The 22,130-nt window shown below is 46.9% G+C and overlaps 1 protein-coding gene across 4 annotated transcripts in view; it reads right to left on the bottom strand.

The window, feature by feature from the left end:
* The window catches only part of XPO7 (exportin 7), a 1,985,528-nt gene that overhangs the window by 911,511 nt on the left and 1,051,887 nt on the right, over window positions 1–22,130 (bottom strand). For all 4 annotated transcript variants that reach the window (XM_069617724.1, XM_069617725.1, XM_069617726.1 and 1 more), the window contains one exon: window positions 3,743–3,878. In XM_069617724.1, coding sequence (XP_069473825.1) covers window positions 3,743–3,878 — 136 coding nt within the window. The remainder of the gene's footprint in view (window positions 1–3,742; window positions 3,879–22,130) is intronic.

The following is a 22,130-nucleotide window of genomic DNA, read 5'->3' as shown; positions in this document are numbered from 1 at the left end:
AGAGGGAGGGCAACGCCATAGGTGACAGTCTGTCAGATACACTGGCGTTTTTTGTGTGTTGAAGATAAAATGCAAGAATCATTGCTACATCCAAGTTGTGCAAGTCTTCAGAGTCGTTAGTCAGGTCTGGGGAAAAAAATTCTAAGAAGTCTCCTGATCAATATGGAACTCTATCACGACCTTTGGAAGGAGGGTTGCATGTCTGCTTGGTCTGTAGCCATGTAATTGTATGATGATAGCACTGTACGTAACAATATCCTTAAGTTAAAGCGCATAGATACCTCAGGGTTTTGTGCGCTATACATGTATCAAAATAAAATAAAACCAGGGAAACAAAGGGTGAGAATCCCCTGTGTATAAGGCCAGGATGAAGGGGGTAAACGTATGGTGGATTTGGCCAAATGCACTAGTTCAAGCCATGTACGCTCCTTTTGCATCTGTCCATAATTACAAGTGGTAACATTAGCAAATTGAGCAGGCCAATAGACTGATAGTTATTGCATCAAGGTGTTCTATATTGACACACAAACTTTGTCTTCGGAGGGCTATTTTGACGCATTCCAATGTGCCCCCACTGCATCACTTCACAAATGGTGAAAGAAACTGCCCAAAATGGATGCGCTGACCCCTATGCGTGCCAAAATCTGCAAAACTGCGTTTGGGTCACAACCAAGGAAAGGCTGCACCCCTGCCACACACAGTCAGATGGGGGGGTGAAACCAGAAGTATCACTACAGGAACATGCTGGTGGGATTTGCCACATTCAACATGGAGCGAAACAGCAGTTGTGGGCTAAAAACCGAAAATGCCTTTTAAAAATGTAGCTTTGCAAACTTCAAAGAGCTGTTTTGGCGCTAGATCCATTTGAATTTCCTGTGAATCTTTGAAATTAAAAGGGTACTGAAATTACAGATCATCCAGGTGGCTCAGAGGAGCCGGGCCTCATTGACCGACAGCAGCTAAGAAATGTATCTCAGGAAAAACCAGCCCAACAACATTTATTTTCAGTTCCATGGAACAAATGTGGCTAAAGTGGCAACATGTAACAATTTCAACTGTGCAGAGGGAACTCCAAGCAAAGGCTGGATACATACATACAGACTGCAAACAAATCCCAGCACTAAAGGAAAGAAATAATGCTGAATTAAATGTGTATGTACTGCATAAGAAAATTTGATTTACAAGGACTCAGGTGAAGGTGCTTTTCCCTGAAGAAAGTGCAAAATCGCCCATTTAAAAACATGTTTTGGTTGAAAGGCTAATTCTTGAAGAAATGTCAAAGGATTGCTAATGTCAAAATACACTGAAACTGTGCACAGTTTATATGTTTTAATGAAAGATGTAGGTAAAACTTAAGGTAACCCAGGTTGAAGTTAATTACAATTTTGCTCGACAGCCTCAGCCTGGGAATGGTTGACACTCCACTGCTGGCAGGAAAGCTTAATTTCTGTGGGAGGTTTTGCAAATTCAGAACAAAGGACTTCATCAGACATTCGTCTGTGGCTCAAGAAAAGACAATGGCAGGCTTGAACTCTCATCCCCACAGGGGAGGGGCACGAAACTTCCCTCTTAAGAAAGAGGATGCCCACCCTGATCAAAGGAATTTGACAGCTGTTGCCAGTTCAAAGAAAAGTTTTAAAAAACTGCTAAGAACTTTAGGTGGTTAAATGCCTATTTCTAATTAAGCTTTAAAAACCTTTAACTTTGCCACATGAAGGAGGATAAATCTAAAGGTTGGTGGCTGTAAATCTAATTTTATGCTCTTTCTTTGAAGATGTGATTGAACCTGGCACTGCATAAGGGACAAAAGTTATAAAGAAACACCAATTGTACCAAGACTATTAATGCTGCAAATCTAATATTGTATACCCGTGTTCTAGGGGTGATTACACATATAGATAGATATGTACCGAATTAGGAATTGTTAGGCCAAAATCTTGATTAAAATTGCCAAAATTCCACAGAAAGATAAAGCCAGCTCTCACTGACATAGGGGTTGGATGTACATGTAACCCACACAATATGTAATGAATGTGTCTGATTTTATTAGAGGGCATAGTTATAGAAATGTGTATTTGTGGGAAAGTGGAATTTTGGTCCAAATACTGTGGGAGTTCCCCAGTCATATCATAAAAAATGACAGCCCTTTCTGTCTTCCAACCAGAAAAAAGCAAGTGCCTTTGACCTATCACAGCAGTGTGGGTGTGGATTGGAAGTCTGCCCCTACCATAAACGTAGTGCTGTCACTTGGCATGATAAATAAGGGAACCTCACAATATCCATGACACACTGATTCCTGACACCATCCTGATTTCCGTGTGACACTCTGTTCCTGATTTCTTCATCCTGTTCCAGAATTCTTCATCTTGTTCTGATCCAGACTACTTTGCAAAACCAAGGCCTCAGCATTTGCTGAACTCTTCTCAGCTAGGCCCAAATCCTGAAGCCATCCCAAAACTTAATAAGAGAAATAATTCTGATCCAGTCTGGCTTGCTACCATCCATGCTTGCCTGCTGAAACTCGCCATCCCGCTACTCTATAGTGTCCAGCAACCAGAAGGGCCAATCCAATCCAGTCCGAGGTGCCAGTCCAATTGACCAGAACCGCCCAGCTGATCCAATTCCATCAGAGGTGCCCTGCTGCCTGTAGACCCGATCCGTGATGACCAGAACCTGATGGTCCAATCTCAATTTACAGTGGACTAAGTATCAATAGGAAACATAGTAAACCATAGTATATTTGCCTTGTCCTATCCCAATCTATAACCCATCCTCTCTTTAACTTAAGAACTTGTAATAGTGTCACACCAGTCTTGAAACCTTGCTTTGTTTTTGCGCTAGTAATAATTTCTTTAAATCCTTTTGTCTTGTGAAATCCCAAACCCTTAAAATCATCCCACTGGTAATCCGACTGAGTCCTCCCAAGGCGGACACGGAGGTGCTGGGGTTGGTTGACCCATTTTTCTTAAAATTTGCGAAGGGAAAATTAGGCGGGAATTCGCAATTTTGCAAAAGTTGTACACGGGTGTTTTCCCATTCAAAGTATTTACAAACTTTCATTCTGATTGAAAGTGTGTACTCTTGCTCATATAATAGCTTACGTTTGTTAGAATCTTTTTAGTGTTGCTCCCATAGGAATTTATATCAATTTAAAGATTTTTGCACATTTTTCATTGTTTTTCTAAGCCATTTTCACTTGTCATTTTAAAAGTATACATTTCCAAAACGCTTTTCTCTCTTGTTTGGGAAGGGAAGATTGCATTCAAACCCTCTACATTCCTGAATACCTGCTACTTACTTACATCTGTGTAGAATTGCTCACTTGTGAATTGAGAACTTTGCAGGGGGAAATCTCAACTTAAGCGCTATCTTTTCACAAACCAAAACTGTTCTTTTCCCTGTGTTTTATATTCTGTGTTGCTATAAGTGAATTCAAATGCCTTACCTACTTTCGGATTTGTATTGTCACCACATTGGTGATTGCTGCCCCATATATATTAAAACTTGTGTTTGATTTGAATTTTAATAAATAAACAATACCTTTACCAACCAGCCTGATTCCTGGTCCACTGTGACCTGGGGAGTATTTTGAGAAGGGTGTGTCATGAGTGGTACATCACTCAGAATATTTAACCTATAGACACAATAAATAAGTATTCATTTGTGCATTACGTGCTAGGCGAGACCCAGGTGTATTGCCTGATTGAAATCCTTTGTAGTATGCTCTGGTGGATGACATTACCTTGGAGGACTTCTGCACCTGGTCCCCAATGTAGATCTTACGGAACTGCTCAAAGAAACTCAGCATGGCGAGCTCCAGCTTCTCATTCCCAGCCTGGGCTAGCCGTGAGTCTGTCAGGTTCATCAGCTGCAGAACCCTGCAGAAGAGATGGAAAATGTGAACCTGTTTGTGCCATGTAAGATACAAAGTAAGCAAAGCAAACCATCAAAATAGATCTCCCAGCAGTATTGGGCACCTCTGAAAGCAAGTGATATTTTAGGGGAATACAGGAGGGAAAGAATGACATTTCTCATACAAGCATGTAATGAAGGGACACATAGCATAAGGTGGCAAGGAGAACACTGCCTATTTTTGCAAAACAATAATACTTCTTATAAGAGAAAAAACACTTTTGGAATTATCTGTGTAATCTTATCATAAGAGTATGCAAGGAGAAGACATCAGTCATAGGGCGTCAGGAAGAGCCAAGGTTGAAACTGTGGGGGAAAGTCTGGTTTTGAAAATGTGATGTACTCCCCTAGCATACTGCTGATTCAGAATAGTATGTACTGCAAACTGCCATGTTTAAAGTGTTTCTTACACGTGTGAGGGGAGGCTTTGGGCTTTACTGCGCATACCTTGCAATGAAGGCTCTTTGCCTAATGTGTAGCTGTGCTCGCCTTCACCTCTCTTGCTTAAGTGTGTTTTAGATTCCGTCTTTCTTAGGAAAAGCAGCTTTAGTATATGGAAGTCACCATACTGTAAGCGTGCTTGTCTGCCACAGAACATGTGTGAACATTTGAGGAGTATATTCAGCTCAACTAAATGTATCGCTTTAGGCTGCCCCTCCATGATGGCACGGTCTGAACATGTGAGAACGCAGCTGGTACCAAAAACTTGTATAGTGTGACTTTGCTCCCGGCTTGTAACATTGTTTCAGTATGATTCCTACCCTGTCTGTAACTCCAATTCCATTGAAATGCATGTGTTCCTTCGGGTATAAGAGAACAGTACTTGGATGAGGGGTGGGGGGGGTTATCACTTGCGTTGAAGTCTCATACTGTTGCTGGTTTGGTTCTATGTTCGTTCATCAAAAGTCTTTTTCCAATGTTTTTTCTCCGGAATAATGTTTTTCTCAAATACACTTTTATTTTTGGGGTTTCCGCCCACCCGCTAACACCCATGTTCATTATTAATTTTACACTAACCCCTACCCCCCACCCGCTATGCCCTTGCCCACAAGCCCCTATATTTTTCGATGAGCTTTTTCAAGAAAGACAAGAAAATAAAAATCTGAAAAAACCCATCGAAAAAATGACTGTCGACGAATAAATGTTATACTGTTGGTTTGTGTTGTCTTCTTGCTTTCTTTTTTTTACTAACACAATGTTCACAAATACACCAGAATAGCCAGTGACAATTTTTCCACAAGTTAGGTTCCTGCAACATTGGATTCAGACTACCGTGAGGCTAGGTCCAATGTTAGCTGGGCGCACCTCCCGGTGATCCCTGTGGCCCAAGGAGAGAATATTTGGTCAGAGGGGAGAGCTAGCCGAAGCGCCTGGAGACTCTGGGAAGGTGGACAGAGCAGATGTCCAAGAAGAGTCTAGCAAAAATCGTGGGTTGGTGAAAACAGATATTTGAATCAGTGTATTGTCATGTCTTGTACAAGTACTGTTTGAAACTGGTTGGTGTAAATGTTTGTCTCTGGTTAAAGCATTCTGAAATCTGAAAACTCTTGTGACTATCCAAGGATACAGGAGGGAAGGTATCCTGCCTACAGAACTATTTATATGAATAAGAAAAAAAGTAAAAGCGGATGGCAACCGCAGCTTAGAATAAAAAGTAAGAAACAGCACATCCATGCTCCCTACCAATTTAAGAGGACATGAGGCTGATGCGTCAGTCAAGGTAGTGTAGTATAAATCAGGGACTAGGATTGATGTGGCCTGTATGAGTGTGAAGAAAATATTTTGGATGAGAGCCCCATGGTTGTCTTTTTTCTAAACCCGTACCTTGATACTTGAAACCCTAAATGTGCAACTCAGTCTCAACCCTGCTTTTTATTTCACACTCTCCTCTAACGTGCCTTTTCTTTGACTCTTACCTATCCAAGTCTCTCAAATAAGATGAAATACACTTCTGCACTGTGGGCAGGGAAACAGGGGATATGGGCTATGAACCAGCAGTCATCTGAATCTGATCAACACCCGTGGGTGTCACTGAAATCTATGTATGGGGCAGAAACGAAGAACAGGCGGCAATAACCGAGGCTCCGGGTAGATGTGGCAGAGCGGTCAACTAGGAGTTGTACAAACTCCGCCAGCCACAAAACACGATAGTGTCCCGAGGTAGACTGAGTTAGGAACGGACTTTGATCAGTAATAAGATATACATTGTCTTAACCCTTTGAGAATGGGTTCAGGGCAGTATAGACAAGTGCCACTTCCTAGTAAAGGATGTCCAGCACACCCATGTTTACTCACTATTCGCTAAAGCATGTAAGTAACTAGATACATGGCATGCATGTACACAGAGCGAGTCACTAGACACTTCCCCCAGGAAGGCACAGACTTAGAAAAGAAGATGAACTTTCGTAAGGCGTTTGAAAAGAAAGGTGCACGTGTACACCAACGGCAATAGGACAGCTATCTAGGTTGGTACATCAAAGCTACTAAAAGACAGACTGAGTCCAAGACCAAGGCACTGAAAGACAGCCAAGAAAAGCTCCAGGCACAAGTAAAATCGATGAAAACCAAGTACTCCAACCTGAAGGTACATGCTCAGAAAGCCAGGTACAAACCTTTATAACCCATAATCTAAGGGTACGGCCTGCCAAAGCAAACTCCCGAAAACATTCTGGACACTTACAATGCTGTCAATTTTAAACATTGCACCAGACTACCAACCCGGCTAGCCCAGCCTCCACCAACCACCAACCACCAACCTACCACCAACCACCAACCTATCATAAGTCTACCACATTAAACCATATGGTCAGCTCGTTGACCTCTGAAATAAAAGCCCATATTTTGAAACATTTTTCACCTTCCTCAGCTACGTTTGAAGGCTTCCGAAATGTGATGCCCAATACAAGTACTGGTGCAGTCCGTCTCAGACAGCTCACTGGAGGAGGCGATACCTTAGTTACTGTAAATGCCCCCTGGAGTGCTACTGATTTGCTCAATATTGTTCAGAGATTCCCAAAGATACCAAAAGATCCCATTATGTACCAAGAAGAGCTACATGTTATAATTGACTGCTATCCCACCACATGTGTTGATTTAAATCAATTATTGCAAGTAGTGCTGCCCACAGACACTTTTACCTTGCTTAAAGTGTGCTCCAACTGGCCAGCTGAATAACCTACTTATCAACAAGAGGGATATCACGTAAAGAAAGAAGAGAAATAGGAGCAAACCTGATACTATATAATCAGAATTACAACAAAGCTCCCTATCTCTTTAGGTTTGGTATTCACATTAATTAGACTTTGGGGCGTATGTCACACCTTATGTTCCACCAAAACAATATAAAGTGCATGGCGAATTAAACCAGACTTTGTAAACGTTACTCTAAAATACGCCCCATAGTCTAGTTAATGTGAATACCAAACCTAAAGAGACAGGGAGCTCTGTTGTAATTGTTTTCAGCTGAATAACCTGCCATTGCCAGGGTCTTGAAAACATGTACTGATGGACTGGTGAAAACTATTCTTGAAATGTGTCCCTGAAAGACTGATTGGTCCAAAATTAAAACCTGTGGCGGCTGTTTGCAACATTAAGGCAGTGCTAATAGGATGAGAAGGAAATTGTTTGGTAGTGGTTTTATAAGCCGCACAGCACCTGCATGAAAAGAAAAGATTTAAAAACAGGAAGAAACTAATGAAGTAAACTTAAGTCGCTGGAGATAAAGAGTTTACAACCTTCCCAGGAAAGCGGGGACAGGGTAGAGGAAGAGAGGAGCACCCCAAACACACGAACAAGGCCAAATTGTTGAGCGGTATTACACAAACACGGATACTGATCAGTGTAATTACTGCAAACAGTTTGGACACTGGAAAGCCACATCGGCCTCAGTATGATGGTCCAGATGGACAGCCAACTGCGCCAAGTGGAATAACTCGGTCCCAGCCTCCATTAACACAACTTCAGACCGATGGTTTGGCTTGCCAAGGGGTCTCCAAACTTGTTGCACCACTCATACTGATTGATTCTACTGCCCTGAATGTTGATTGTGTTACTGATGGTCAAAAGATGCCATGTTTGGTTGACACAGGAACATCATGGTCTACACTAAACGCCTCTAAGCTTCGACAAATTACACATTCTGATGAAATTGTTAATGCTGTAGGTATAGGGGGCATGTCAATACCCCTTCCTGCGTCTACCCCGCTTATGGTCACGATAGGTCCAATTTCTGACCAACATGCATTCTTGTCGAGTCCCTGTTCTCCCGTGAATTTGGTTGTATTTGATTCATTGCATAAGCTTAGTTGCTCTATGTACTGTTTCCATGATGGTGTATACCTTGACATTTCCGCTCAGAGAGAGCATGAGGTGCTGGCAGAATTACATGAAATACCCCCATTAGAACCCTGGAGACAGGGCCGATGCTCACGACAGGCACTGTTGGACCGAGTCCCGACCAAGTTATGGTCAACCCATGCAAATAACGCTGGTTATATGGTCAATGCTGAGTGAGTCAAAATGACTAAATTCTGCCAAACCCCTGCAATATTGTACCTCAGTATCCTATTTCCCCGACAGGCTGAAGGCACTCGTCCTGTAATAGAATCCCTTCTCCAACAAGGTATTATTGTACCAACTCGTAGTCCCTTCAATACTCTGCTTTTGCCCACTAAGAAGCCAGGTGAAGAGGTTTATCATTTTATTCAGGGACCTGCACGCAGTTAATGCAGCTGTGCGCCACCATTCCGTCATGCATTCCTTATACAGCAAAGTACTTCACTGATGCAGTATTGTGCTCTGTTTATTCTCCATACCCATACATCCTGACAGCCAGTATCTGTTCTCATGTACCTATAAACTCACGCAGTATAAGTTAACTTGTCTTCCAATGAGATAGGTAGAGAGCCCTACCCTATTCTTCCAACTTGATAGCGAACTTGACTCAGTTCAGTTGCCAGGAGGGTTGATGCTGGTGCAGTACGTAAACGATCTGCTCCTCCTCCTTGGAAGCATGTGAGGAAGACTCTCTCATTCTGTTGACAGCGCTCGCTGAAAAGGGTCAAGGCATCTAAAGGCAAGTTACAGTTGTGTCTGCCCTGTGTGCGATACCAGAGTCATGAGATTTCAGCCGGAGAAAGACATCTATCCCAAGATCGGATTAAAGTGATCCAGAAAGTCCACAAGCCCCAGACCAGAAAGTAGATTAGAGGGTTCCTCAGGATGGTCAGTTACTGTAGATAGTGGGTCCCGGGGATATGTAACCATAGTTAAGCCCCTTCAATACATGACACACGATTCGACCCCTGAACTCCTGCCATGTCCTCAGGAAGCAGAAGATGCCCTTTTCACCAATAAGGAAGCACTCGCAACAGCTCTTGCTGGATTATAGTAACCCCTTTGTGCTGTACTGCGACAAGCTCAACTGGTTTGCTCAAACCAAGTGCCCTCCTACCTCAAAGAAGCCTGGGTGCGCCCACTGTTGACGAAACCTACACTAGATCTAAAGTCACCAGGGAACTACAGGCCCATTACGACCGGTTCCCTTCCTTCGGACGATTCTGGACAAAGCGGCATACCTCCAAGTCCAGAAATACCTAGAAGCTCATCATCTGCTTGGTCTCCGACAGTCTGGCTTTAGCCCCAACCATGTAACAGAAACCGCATTATTGGATCTCAAGAACCAAATGGATGACCTCAGAGACGTAGGCAAACCGGCCCTCCTACTACTCCTTGACCTCTCCGCGGCCTTCGACTTGGTTGACCACGACACCCTATGCCACCACCTCTCAACGGCTGGCAACTTCTCACCGAATACCATTGCATCCTTCCTCAGTGGTAGAGCAATGAAAGTCTTTTCAGACCAAGCCTGCGCCCAACCTCATCTAATTAAGTCCTGCAAGGGTCCTGCATCCCCCACCCACCCTGTACAACTTATTCACAAGGTCACTATTCAAATACCTCGATTCGAAGGGCATCACATACACCAATTACGCAGACGATACGCAGGTCCTCATCCCCCTTACAGGCGATTACGAGGCCGACCAAAAAACTCTCAAATCCATCTACACCACCATCCAGACATGGATGGCTGAAAACTGGCTCTGCCTTAACAGTGAAAAGACAGAACTCCTTATCTCCTTAAGACATTCTGTGAGCCGCAGCTGGAGCCGATCTTGAACAGGGGAGCTGAACTCTTCTCCTCTGAAAATGGTCACGCGGCGTAGGCCTGAAAGAATATTCTGGAATCCTCCACGAAGAAACTCAACGAAATACGCCCTGGAGGGGCGCTGAAGAATCCAAAAATGAATCCCTGTTAATCGGATAGGTTGATCGACAGAGCACAAGGCTCGATTGACCGAAAAATAGAGTAATACTATTCCAAAAAGTGAAAAAACACAGTAAAAGCTCAAGAGCTAAACACGAGGACTCCCAACACTTGAACTTGCAGTAAAAATCTGAAGATGGCTGTCAGAGGAGTGGCTTAGGTTGAGGGCAGTCATTGGCTGGGGGCAGTATGAACCAGAGCTCAGTGATTGGTTGTTAGAAGAAAGTTCAGAAATGAAACTGATTTTTTCTTTACTGAGGATTACCAGCCTGAAGACGGGGAATATTTATGAGCATGTGAATCCATGCCAGACCCCATGCTGGAGAATAAAAAGAAAACCCTATTTTGCCCCAACTCTAAGAGGGTGTTAGGGAGAATTCTCAGAAATGTGTGAATTCCCTCTACCTTAGAGACCATCAGCAACATTGCTGGATTTTGAGGACTTGATTTTATTTTACCTGGAGAGAGCGAGACCCTTTTTCCCCACTCTCTCATGTATTTAAATGTGATTTTTGTACTCTGTGGTTCTTTTGGTTGTGGAGTCTTTTACATTGTGGCATACAGCACCTTTGGTGCAGTGACACAGGGAAGTCTCTTAGATTTCCCCAAGGTTTAAATACCTTCTTTGGGAAAAACGACTTTCCCAGAGCAGTAAAGTGAAAGTGATTTTACTTACATTTGTAACTTTCTAGACCCAGCACACACTATCTCACACTAGGGTGCTAGAGGGGTTACACCTAGTATCCCCTTTTGTCCAACTACTCAAATAACATTTTTATGTTACCCTGTCCTCACTGAATGGCTGGTGGCAGGGGTTTTGTTTTTACTACCGTGGTTTGCATCTACCATGGGCTGCGTTCGCAGCTGCAGTAAAGCACCCAAGGGTGCCATTTTTGTCTAAATGTCCTGGTCTTTTTTCGAAATTTCTTTGTGGAAAGGTCCTTCTTGAGATTTACTCAGCGCGACAAACCAAGGTTTGGTCCCTTTGCTAATTTTACCTTTGGTGGGAATCACGAGTGAAGACCGCCTCTGGCTCCAGGGTGTCTGGGGTAGGCAGGAAGTGAGGGAGGTGCCCGAAACTCCCTGTGCGTAGTCTCCTAGGAGACCCAAATGCACTCTCTGATGATTGGCTAGCTGACTGTCCAGCAAGGACAGCCACCCTGCTGTGCGACTGACAGCTAGGCTGGAATGAAAGGGAGAGAACTGTATAAAAGGAGTCTTTTGGCTTGGAAGGCAGAGTCGACCACTGGACTAAGGAACCGAAGAAGAACTTGAAGAGGATGCCTGCTGCAACTTCTGGACTGTTGGTTTGCCCGGTGAAGCCCAGCTGCAGGTCTGAATCGCCAAGTTCGCATCGGCGGAGAAGCCCCTGCAAGGACCACTTCTCCCCTTGAGTTGGTGGGACCAATCAACTCCAAAGTAAGCCACCTGGACATCCATCTCAGAGCTGGTGGAATTTCCACAGAGTTGCTGCTGGAAACCTTAGAGCCAGGGAGAGAAACACCATTTTGTGTGCATTGCTTTTAAGTTGGTCAAGCGCTCCAGGAAGATCCTCCGGACTCCCAGGAAGCAGGACTGTACAAGCCTGTGCCCCCTCAACAGAGTGCGGGACCCCAGAAGCTAGGAAAGTCCATCTCGACAGCCAGGAACTGCGGCGTTGCTATTTGCGGTAGACGCGAGGAGCTGAAACACTGAACAGCCACTGAAAGTGAAGTTCGCCGGTTGCAAGTTTCGACCGTCCCAGTGCAGGAGTCCCCCGACGTCCTCCCACCCCACGACTGAGGCCCAGGAACAGTGAGATCTGCAGAGGAGCAGGAATCGTCTGCTGCATCTTTTCTTCCTTTTAAAAGGTACTGTACAAAGTCTAAGAGAACTTACCTCTTGCTGTAGAGTTGCTTGTATCTTCTACTACTCACAAGTCTAAACAGCGTGTGGAACTACATTGATTAATCTTTTTCTTCAAAGACTTCTGAAACATTGTGCAAATACTTTTCTACTTGCCTTCAAAGAAGTGCTTCAGCCCATATAGACTCTTGCCTATTGTCATGAAACCCACACGTGCAACCCAGAGAACCCCACACTCCGTTACCTGCGCCAGGCGCTCCATGCGGGTTCGCCTCTCCAAGATCCACTACGCGTGCGGCCCTGCACGGGGAAAGCGCCACTCAGGCTCCTGGCGGTTGTGGCAACGATGGCAAGCACCAGGAGACGCCGGCACTACTTCCTGGTATCGCGCCATACGATACCGATCACGTGACACGCCATGCCGCCCATGTGATCCGATAGAGATGCGGTCACATGATCCAGTCTCCGGCATAAAGGAACGCGGATTACCAGTTACTCCGCTTCTCAGCTGTTCTTCAGTGCGAGTGGCGTTCGTCTTGTTTGGATTCCGTTCTCCTGGCTATTTACCCTGTTTTCTGGTTATTGGACTGCTTCTACTCTTCCCCTCGGATTTGGTGATTGGAACTTTGTCTTCCTGGATTTTCGACCTTGTGCTTCGTGTTTCCGGACTGCCTTCGATTGTACCTTGGATTTGGCATTTTGGAACTTTTTGCTTTTCAGGTTTTTCGACCTCTTGGCTCATGGACTTGGGACTGCCTCTGGATACCATTCTGCTGGAGTGAACTCCTTCTTTTGAACTCTGTGATCATCATCAGGTGTTTCCATATTCATGTTGAACCAGAGTACCCATCCCTCTTGTGGACTTCTCTACCCTCTTCCACCAGGGATCTGCCTGAGTCCTCTTTCCTTCCCCACAATACAGCATCGGTAGGTGACATTCATACTTCCTTGCTATATTTCCCTTTCGTGGTTGTGGGTCTTGTATTCACGTGTTCCTAACCTATTCTCTTTGCAGCTACCTGGTGCCCACGTTCCTGCCCCTTGGGCACCTTTGGCCTCAATTACTGATCAGGAGATTTATTTGGGTTCCCCTGACTGGTGCCTGGGGACAGAGGTGTTCATAGACATCGCAGAATCTCAGCCTGACAGACTGAGAAGCCCTTTTCTGCTTTGGCTATCGACACCGCCGCCAGGGACCAGGTGGCTGCTCTGGTCCAAGCCATCACCGTCCTCCGAGCTGATATGTCAGCCACAACAGCCGCTATCCACCAGCGGCTGGATACGATACAAAGTGAACGTCATGCACTTCCCCCTGACCCTGAGTTTGGGGATACTCCACCTCAGGGGACCCCACCGGCTCCTGTCCCAAACCCTACTCCTGTTTATGTTCCAACTCCGTTTCCCCTGGCCCCTCCCGAGAAGTTTCAGCGTGACCCCCGGAAGTTCCGCACTTTTATAAATCAGTGCAAGCTCCACTTCCTTGGCCGTCCGCAGGCCTTTCCATGACTTCAGCCAAAGTTGAAGCTGGTTTGAACTGGCCAGTACCTACAACAGTCAGAGCCTTACAGTCATTTCTCGGATTTGCAAACTTTTACAGGAGATTCATTGCAGGATTTTCCTCCATCGCAGCCCCCCTGACGAGCCTTACTAGTCCACAGAATCCCTATAGATGGACTCAGTCACAAGATAAGTCATTCAAGACACTAAAAGCTGCTTTTACATCTGCCCATATTTTGCAACATCCGAATTCTGATCTGCCTTTTGTGGTTGAAGCAGACGCTTCCTCTTTCGCCTTGGGAGCAGTCCTATCCCAGAATTGTCCTGCCACGGGATTGCTACACCCTGTTGCTTACCACTCCCGTAAATTCACTCCTACGGAACAAGATTATACTGTCGCCGAAAAGGAGCTACTAGCAGTCAAAGATGCATTCCAGGTATGGAGACACCATTTTCTAGGGGCCAAACACCAGATCACAGTGTATTCTGACCACCGTAATCTACAGGACCTAGCAACCCTTAAATGTGTGAACAGTCGGCAAGTCCGCTGGCATTTGTTCTTCTCCTCCTATAACTTTGTTATACGGCACCGTTCTGGTACTGGTCACGGCAAGGCGGAAGCTCTGTCGCGCCTGCCGGGTGGTGAATCCCTTCCTGTTTTCCCTGAGACCCTGCTTGATAAACATGTAATCTGTCTTTGAACCCCCCTTGTCGACCTTCTCGAGTCCATCCGCCAGTGGGTAACCCTGCATGCCCATGACATCAATGAATGGGATTTAACGTTCCATGAGGGATTACCTTTTATGCAGGACCAGTTGTATCTTCCCACCCAAGACACCCGTATTCAGGCTCTTGAATGGTCGCACGATGCTCCAATCAACGGACATCCCGGGCAGAAAAGAACTCTTGCATTATTGCACAGTTGGTGTTGGTGGCCTACCATGCGCAGAGACGTTACCACCAATGTTTCGAACTGTTACATCTGCGCTCAATGTAAGAATAGGAAGGGACGTCCCTTAGGGCTGTTGCAACCTCTACCCATTCCTCTGCGTCCCTGGCATACGGTTACCATGGATTTCATCACCGACTTGCCGAAAGTCCAGGGCCATGATACAATATGGGTGGTGGTAGACACATTCACTAAGATGGCGCGGTTCATCCCTTGCGCTGGTATCCCTTCCGCCCCAACACTAGCCAAGTTGTTTTTTCAATCCGTCTTTTGTCTTTTTGGGTTGCCCTCGGTTATAGTGTCCGATAGAGGTTCGCAATTCACCTCTCGATTTTGGCGTTCCCTCACCCGCCTTTTGGGCATAGATGCCAGGTATTCATCCTCATATCACCCTGAAACTGATGGCCAAACGGAACGCGTTAATCATACATTGGAGCAGTATCTCCGCTGCCTCTCTCTACAACATCAATACACCTGGTACCAAGTATTACACTTAGCAGAGTTTGCATACAATAACGCACCACATACTGCCACTGGGTTTTCTCCACTCTACTCAATGTACGGCCAACATCCCCGGATTCTGCCCATACCCGATTTCTCCACGGCTCTTGCCCCGGCCGCGGTCTCCTGTCTCAGAGATTTGGGGGATGTTCATGCACAGACCCTTACTCACCTGAGGGAAGCTCAAGCCACCGTGTGCTCCGCTGCCAATAAGAAGCGTGGAGATGCCCCTAAGTATTCAGTTGGTGACAAAGTCTGGTTGTCCTCTCGGCATTTACGGATACCAGGTTGTCGTAAACTCCCCCCGCGCTTTGTCGGTCCATATCGTGTCACCAAGGTTATCAATCAGGTGGCCTTCTGTTTGTCCTTGCCCCCCTCTTGGCGCATCCACCCGGTGTTCCACACCTCCCTGTTGAAATCCTGCCTTCCTCATACCAGACCACTTCTGCCGCCTTCTCCACTCGTGCAGGGTTCCTCTGCTGAATATGAAATCAAGAGTATCCTGGGTTCGCGCCTCCGAAAAGGGATTTTGTATTACCTGGTGGACTGGCTTGGCTATGGCCCTGAGGAAAGATCTTGGGAACCCGCCTCTAATGTGCACGCCCCCCTCCTGGTTGCTAGGTTCCACCGAGACCATCCGTCTAGCCCACGCGGTCGTGGGTCCTTGGGGGGGGGGGGGGACCCTGTGATGAAACCCACACGTGCAACCCAGAGATCCCCACGGTCTGTTACCTGCGCCAGGCGCTCCACGCGGGTTCGCCTCTCCAAGATCCACTACGCGCGAGGCCCTGCGCGGGGAAAGCGCCACTCAGGCTCCTGGCGGTTGTGGCAACGATGGCGATGAGGAGCACCAGGAGACGCTGGCACTACTTCCTGGTATCGCGCCATACGATACTGATCACGTGACACGCCATGCCGCCCGTGTGATCCGATAGAGATGCGGTCACATGATCCAGTCTCCGGCATAAAGGAACGCGGATTACCAGTTACTCCGCTTCTCAGCTGTTCTTCAGTGCGAGTGGCTTTCGCCTTGTTTGGATTCCGTTCTCCTGGCTATTAGACCCTGTTTTCTGATTATTGGACTGCTTCTACTCTTCCCCTCGGATTTGGTGATTGGGACTTTGTCTTCCTGGATGTTTGACCTTGTGCTTCGTGTTTCCGGACTGCCTTCGATTGTTCCTTGGATTTGGCGTTTTGGTTCTTGCTTTTCAGGTTTTTCGACCTCTTGGCTCATGGACTTGGGACTGCCTCTGGATACCATTCTGCTGGAGTGAACTCCTTCTTTTGAACTCTGATCATCATCAGGTGCTTCCATATTCAAGTGGAACCAGAGTACCCGTCCCTCTTGTGGACTTCTCTACCCTCTTCCACCAGGGATCTGCCTGAGTCCTCTTTCCTTCCCCACAATACAGCATCGGTAGGCGACATTCATACTTCCTTGCTATATTTCCCTTTCGTGATTGTGGGTCTTGTATTCACGTGTTCCTAACCTATTCTCTTTGCAGCTACCTGGTGCCCGCGTTCCTGCCCCTTGGGCACCTTTGGCCTCCATTACTGATCAGGAGATGTATTTGGGTTCCCCTGACTGGTGCCTGGGGACAGAGGTGTTCATAGACATCGCAGAATCTCGGCCTGACACCTACTGACTTTGGCTTAGCGGGTTTTAACTGAATGACTCTTATTGGGGGATCTGAAAGTATTTGCATGCTTAAGAAATATTTGATGTATCTTGTTTGCTCTAATAATGTTTTCCCTTTTTTGCTTGCTTTTAACTAAATCTGAATCCCAACAGTAATACATTGTCAACAGCACCCTAGCAATTGAAGTCACCTGTGGGTGTAGGTCTCTGCTGTATACCATCCCAAATGGGTATTTACGGATTCTGAACTAAAAGATTGTGTCATTTTGAAGTATATTTGTGTGGTGTTTTACAGTGCTCCCTTCTGAAGAAGGCTTATATTAACTGACTGGTAAATAGATTCATAATTGTTTTATCAAGAAACCCTGTGTGTAAGTGTCTGCTTGAATACTTGTCACTGTGAACCTCTGTAACTCCACTACAGCTCACATTGACCCCTCTTGAGATAAGCCTGGCTATTCGCCCACACTACCAACCTGTGTAGTACAGACTTATACCAAAGGTTGGGTTACTACTGCCAGGCGGTCAGGGTTGTTGTAGTGCGCCCTAAGGGTACTGCATACAATCTTGCCTAACAGAGGGGTTTTCATGCCTAAACCAAAATAACTAGCGTCAGTGTCTGAATGTCCAAAAGCAAAAGTCCTACTGTCCAATGTCAGAATTCTAACTCTTCCCCTCAAACTCTAAATTAAAAGAAGCTCTTTCTAGCCCAAAGGGAGTGACTCCCTTCCCCATGACAAAAAAAAAACGGTTCTGGAATCTTCATTTCCTTAACCCTTTAAGTGCCAAGGACGAGATATCTCATCCTTGGAAGTACATGCACAGTGCCAAGGACAAGATAGCTCGTCCTTTTTGGCACCTTGTTTTGTGTGATCCCTGCAAAGCAGTCCCCCCCTCACTGCCAGGGGGCTGGATTACCTTCAGTTTCAAGTCAGCGTGCGTAAAGCACACCAACGTGAAAGTAATTTTCACCGCAGCAGCCATTTCGGGCTGCTGGAATGAAAACAGAAGGTGAGTGTTCACCTTTCTCCGCCTCGATCTCCGGCTGTATTTCAAGCCGGAGACTGAGGCGGGTATCGTTGGAAAGGGGAGATTCCGATCCATGAGCAGCAATGTCACAGGATCAATAGAGATCCGTTTGTTACGCAGGGGGATGGAGGGCTGCTTACTAGGTAAGCGGCACCCTTCACCCCCCGGCCCCCAAAGATTTTTTCAGAAAGGGTGTCCTTGGAAAGGGGAGATTCTCCCCTTTCGAAGGACACCCTGTGTGACAGCATTGCTGCCCGCGGATCGGGAGCAGGGCGCTCGATGCGCGGGCAGCAATGGCCACTAGACACCAGGGATGTCTGAATGCCGGGGGAGGTGGGGGCTGCCCTCTCCCCTCCGGCCCCCAAAGTATGGGGGCACATATATAATGACCCCTAGGGGCAGACAGGTGACCATCTGCCCCCAGGGGTGAGGGCATAAAAAAAAAATGACAAAATGAAAAATACGTGATGGGAAGGGGGAGGGGGTTTGGGGGCCCTAGCCACCAGGGATTTTTTCAGGCAAGATGTCGTTGGAAAGGGGAGATTATCCCATTTCCAAACGACACCCTGTGTGACAGCATTGCTGCCAGCGGATCGGGCGCAGGGCGCTCGATGCGTGGGCAGCAATGCCCACTAGACACCAGGGATGTCTTTGAATGCCGGGGGGGGAGGTGGGGGCTGCTTACAGTAAGCAGCCCTCGCCCCCCAACCCCCAAAGCATGGGGGCACATATGTGTTACAGCCCTGGGGGCAGATGGCTGATCATCTGTCCCCACGGAAGGGGGCAAAATAAAAAACGAAAAGCACAAAAACAAAAAGGGGAATTTTGGGTGGAAGTGAGGGGCCACTAGCCACCAGGGATATATTTTACAGAAAAGGGGGATGGCCCTCTTCCCCCTCACCCCAAGGGGAAATGGGGGAACCCCCTGTAGCCCTCCCTGGGGGCAGATATCTGCTCTTAGGAAGGGGCATCTGACCCCAGGGAGAGCTGCATGAGATGGCCCCCTGCATTTGTTGTGGGGGGGGTAGAGGGTCACCCCCATTACATTAGAAAATTACCTGACGGTTTAGGGTGCCCCTCAGCCAGCCCTAAAGTGTAGAGTACCTTTTCCATTTTTTTCTTTGTTTACGGAACTTGCCTTGGTGCAGAGGGGCACATTGTTGTGCCAATCTGGCGCCGGGGTGCCCAAACCTTACTGCGCCACCCACTGGGGGCCTGTCCCACCATTTTTGGGGGCCCTCTCCCCCCCCACCCCAAATGGAGGGGGTGTACCTCACGCAGCCGTTTGTAGGAGGCCCAGGGAGGCCTGCATGAAGTGCCCCTGCTACCCATTTGGGGCGAGGGGGGGGAGGGCCCCCAAAAATGGTGGGACAGGCCTCCCAGTGGTCGGGGAAGTAAGGTTTGGGCACCCCGGGGACAGATTGGCACATCAATGTGCCTCTCTACACCAAGGGGAGTTGGGTTACTAAAGGAAAAAAATGAAAATAGTGTAACGCTTTTTAGGGGGGGCTGTGGGGCACCCCAAAGGGTCGGGGAATTTTCTAATGGGATGGGGCGTTGACCCCCTCCCCCCCACCCGCAATGGAGTGGGTGCCATGTCATGCAGCCCTCCCTGGGACCAGATATCTGCTCCTAGGAAGGGACGCCTGACCCCAGGGAGGAGTGCAAGACATCTCCCCCCCTTATCTGCCCCAGGGGAGGGCTACATTTTGCTGGTGTGACCGTAGGTAACACATGTTTTTTGTTTTGTTTACAGCTTTTTCTACCCGAGCAGCTGCAATGTTATGTGAGTACTGTTTTTATTATTCTATGGTTAGGGCCCAGTGGGGATTGTTGGTGGTGTGGGTGGAAATGGCCCGCCTGGGCAGAACACCTCCAACTGTCCTGGAGTTGCAGCTGAGCTGCATTACAGCTTTTCCCTTCGGGGAGGTATTGGCACACTGCTGAGATTCCTTGGTGGGGAGAAGCTGTAATGCAGGGCAGCCAGGAGGGCTCCAGCAAAGTTGGCGGTAATATCCCTGGCCTTGGGCACCCTTCTCCCATGTGGGTCTTTGCTGGGGGTTCTGGGTAATAAATTCTGGGCCGATTTGCGTAAGTCAGACCTCTGTGGATTCCCACAGGTGTCCTCTTTTGGGAAATGCATGGGGTTCCCCGTTTTCCTTGCTGGCTTCGACACCCTAGGCCCAAATCTGACCATTTTCGCCACTGACCATTTTGTTCATGTGGGCAACCTACAGATTTGGGCATAGGGTGTCCAAGCCACCATGGAAAACTGGGAACCCCATGCATTTCTGAAAAGAGGGCACCAGTAGGAATCCACAGAGGTCCAACTTGCACGAAGCGGACCAGAATGTTTTACCCAGATCCCCGACAAAGTGAAAAATGTGGTTTTTTTCGGCACATTTCGGACTTTGCCGGGCTTCTGGGTAGTACATTCTGGGCCGATTTGCACAAATCATACCTCTGCGGATTCTCACGGGTGTCCTCTTTTCAGAAATGCATGGAGTTCCCTGTTTTCCTTGGTGGCTTGGACATCCGAGGCCCATATCTGTATGATGTGCCGGTCGGCAGAGAGTCTTAAATTCAGGTGTCAAAACAGACTTGGGGTTACTTGTGTTTTAGGCTTTCCCCTTGGTGCCCAGGTAGGTGCACCCACAGATGTGAGGAACCGTTTTCTTCGGAACACTTGTGGGAACGCGGGAAGGTATAACATTTGTTGTGTTTGTGTTGTTTTCATAACGTTTTGACCCATTTGCTGGTGCCCTTTGTCACACAACCCTTTCATTTCCCAAATGTGACCTCCATTTAGTCGCTGTTTTAGGCACCATACACTTTTGTAACCTGCACAAGTCACCTACCCTTGAAAAGGTCTGCCTGTGCTCTTTCAAAAAATGTATGCTTGCCGTTCCTCACCACATTGGTTTTCCCGATTTACACATGCTAAATGCGTCTGTTCAGGTCGTGAGCGTAAAACTCCTGTGTACCATGGCTCAGTGTTTGGCTTGTGGTATTGCTCGTTTTGTAAAACACTACAAAAAATGTGTGCTTTCCTAACTGCAACAGTTGGGGGAATGTAGCGGAGCATTGCTTTTCTCAAAATTCATAGAAGCCATTGCCGTACCAAGCCAACCATGTCCAACACATACCTTTTTTTGGTCATTTTCCCGCTTTCCCCCCAATCTATGGCATTTTCCCCTACCTAGTTGTTGCCTGACCTACGCAAATCACCCCTTCCTAAACTTGGAATTTTGTCTACTTTTCAGAAATATATGCCTTTCTGTCCTCCAATTCGGTTTTTCTACCCTTTTCTTCCATTCCGTCCATGCATGTCCAATTGGCCAAAATGGCCAAAATCTCACAAAACGGTTGATAACCAAATCAAAATAATGTTTTTTCGTTTCCAGTCAACCTGTTCTTGAAAGGCAGGAAATTGGGGAATTCAGCACAGCAAACCATTTGTTCCTAGCTCTTACAAGGAAAAAACCACAGGCTTTTTTGTACCTCATTTTATTCACATTTTTTGAAAAAACACAATATGTTCGCCCTTTTTGCTTATTTTCTCTCACCCCCCCTACAGCAACCTAGGATTCCTGGGTGGCTTTACGACCGCCTACATTGTGGGGAAAAAAGGAGCCAAATTTGGCCAAGATATCTCATTTAACGAAAAAGTTACAAGGCTTTGAAAGGCCACATACCGAAATCACCAAAAAAGGCCCTCGCACTGGGGGGAAATACCCATGGCACTTAAAGGGTTAAGTGTTGTGGAAGATCTCCTTTTGCCGGCCTTGCTCAGGCTTTTTTTTAAGTTCATCAACTACTGGCGGAATGTCTCCCTGCCCCAGCCTTCTTCGGGCTTAAAATCAAGTTGAACAAATGTTGGGCAAATCTCTGTTACCTAGTTGGCCTTTCTAAGGCTTCTTCTCTGTCTCTGGGTGCCTGAACCCGATTGGCAGACCTGGTTACAAAGAAGAGGAGTTTGGATGTGTCTCCAAACTGTGATGGGTCCCTGACCCTGGTTGGCAGAGCTGGTTTCTTCCTACCAGGCACTGCGACAAAGACAAGAATCATGGATGCACTTCCAAGCTGTGGTGGGTTCCTGACCCTGCTTGGCGGACATGGTTTCCTATCAGGTACAGCGACGAAGAACAGTAGCTTGGATGCACTTCCAAGCTGTGGGGAGTCCATGACCCTGGTTGACAGACCTGGCTTCCTCCTACCAGGTACTTTGACGAGCAAGAGTAGCTTGGATGCACTTCCAAGCTGCGATATCAAATGCAGACTTGGTATACTTCGCTGCCAAGTACTGCCTTCATGTATATCACTCTGTTCTCTTTGTGGTTTCTTGATTTCAAAAACAGGTTTGGTTTTATATGGGTGCGGGTCGCAGACTTGCACTGCAGGTTTTCACCAGTATCCCGCTAAACTCATTTCAC

This window comes from Ambystoma mexicanum, chromosome 10 (assembly GCF_040938575.1).
Source record: "Ambystoma mexicanum isolate Mex_15411 chromosome 10, UKY_AmexF1_1, whole genome shotgun sequence".
Lineage (NCBI taxonomy): Eukaryota > Metazoa > Chordata > Amphibia > Caudata > Ambystomatidae > Ambystoma > Ambystoma mexicanum.
This window is presented reverse-complemented; position numbering and strand designations above follow the sequence as displayed.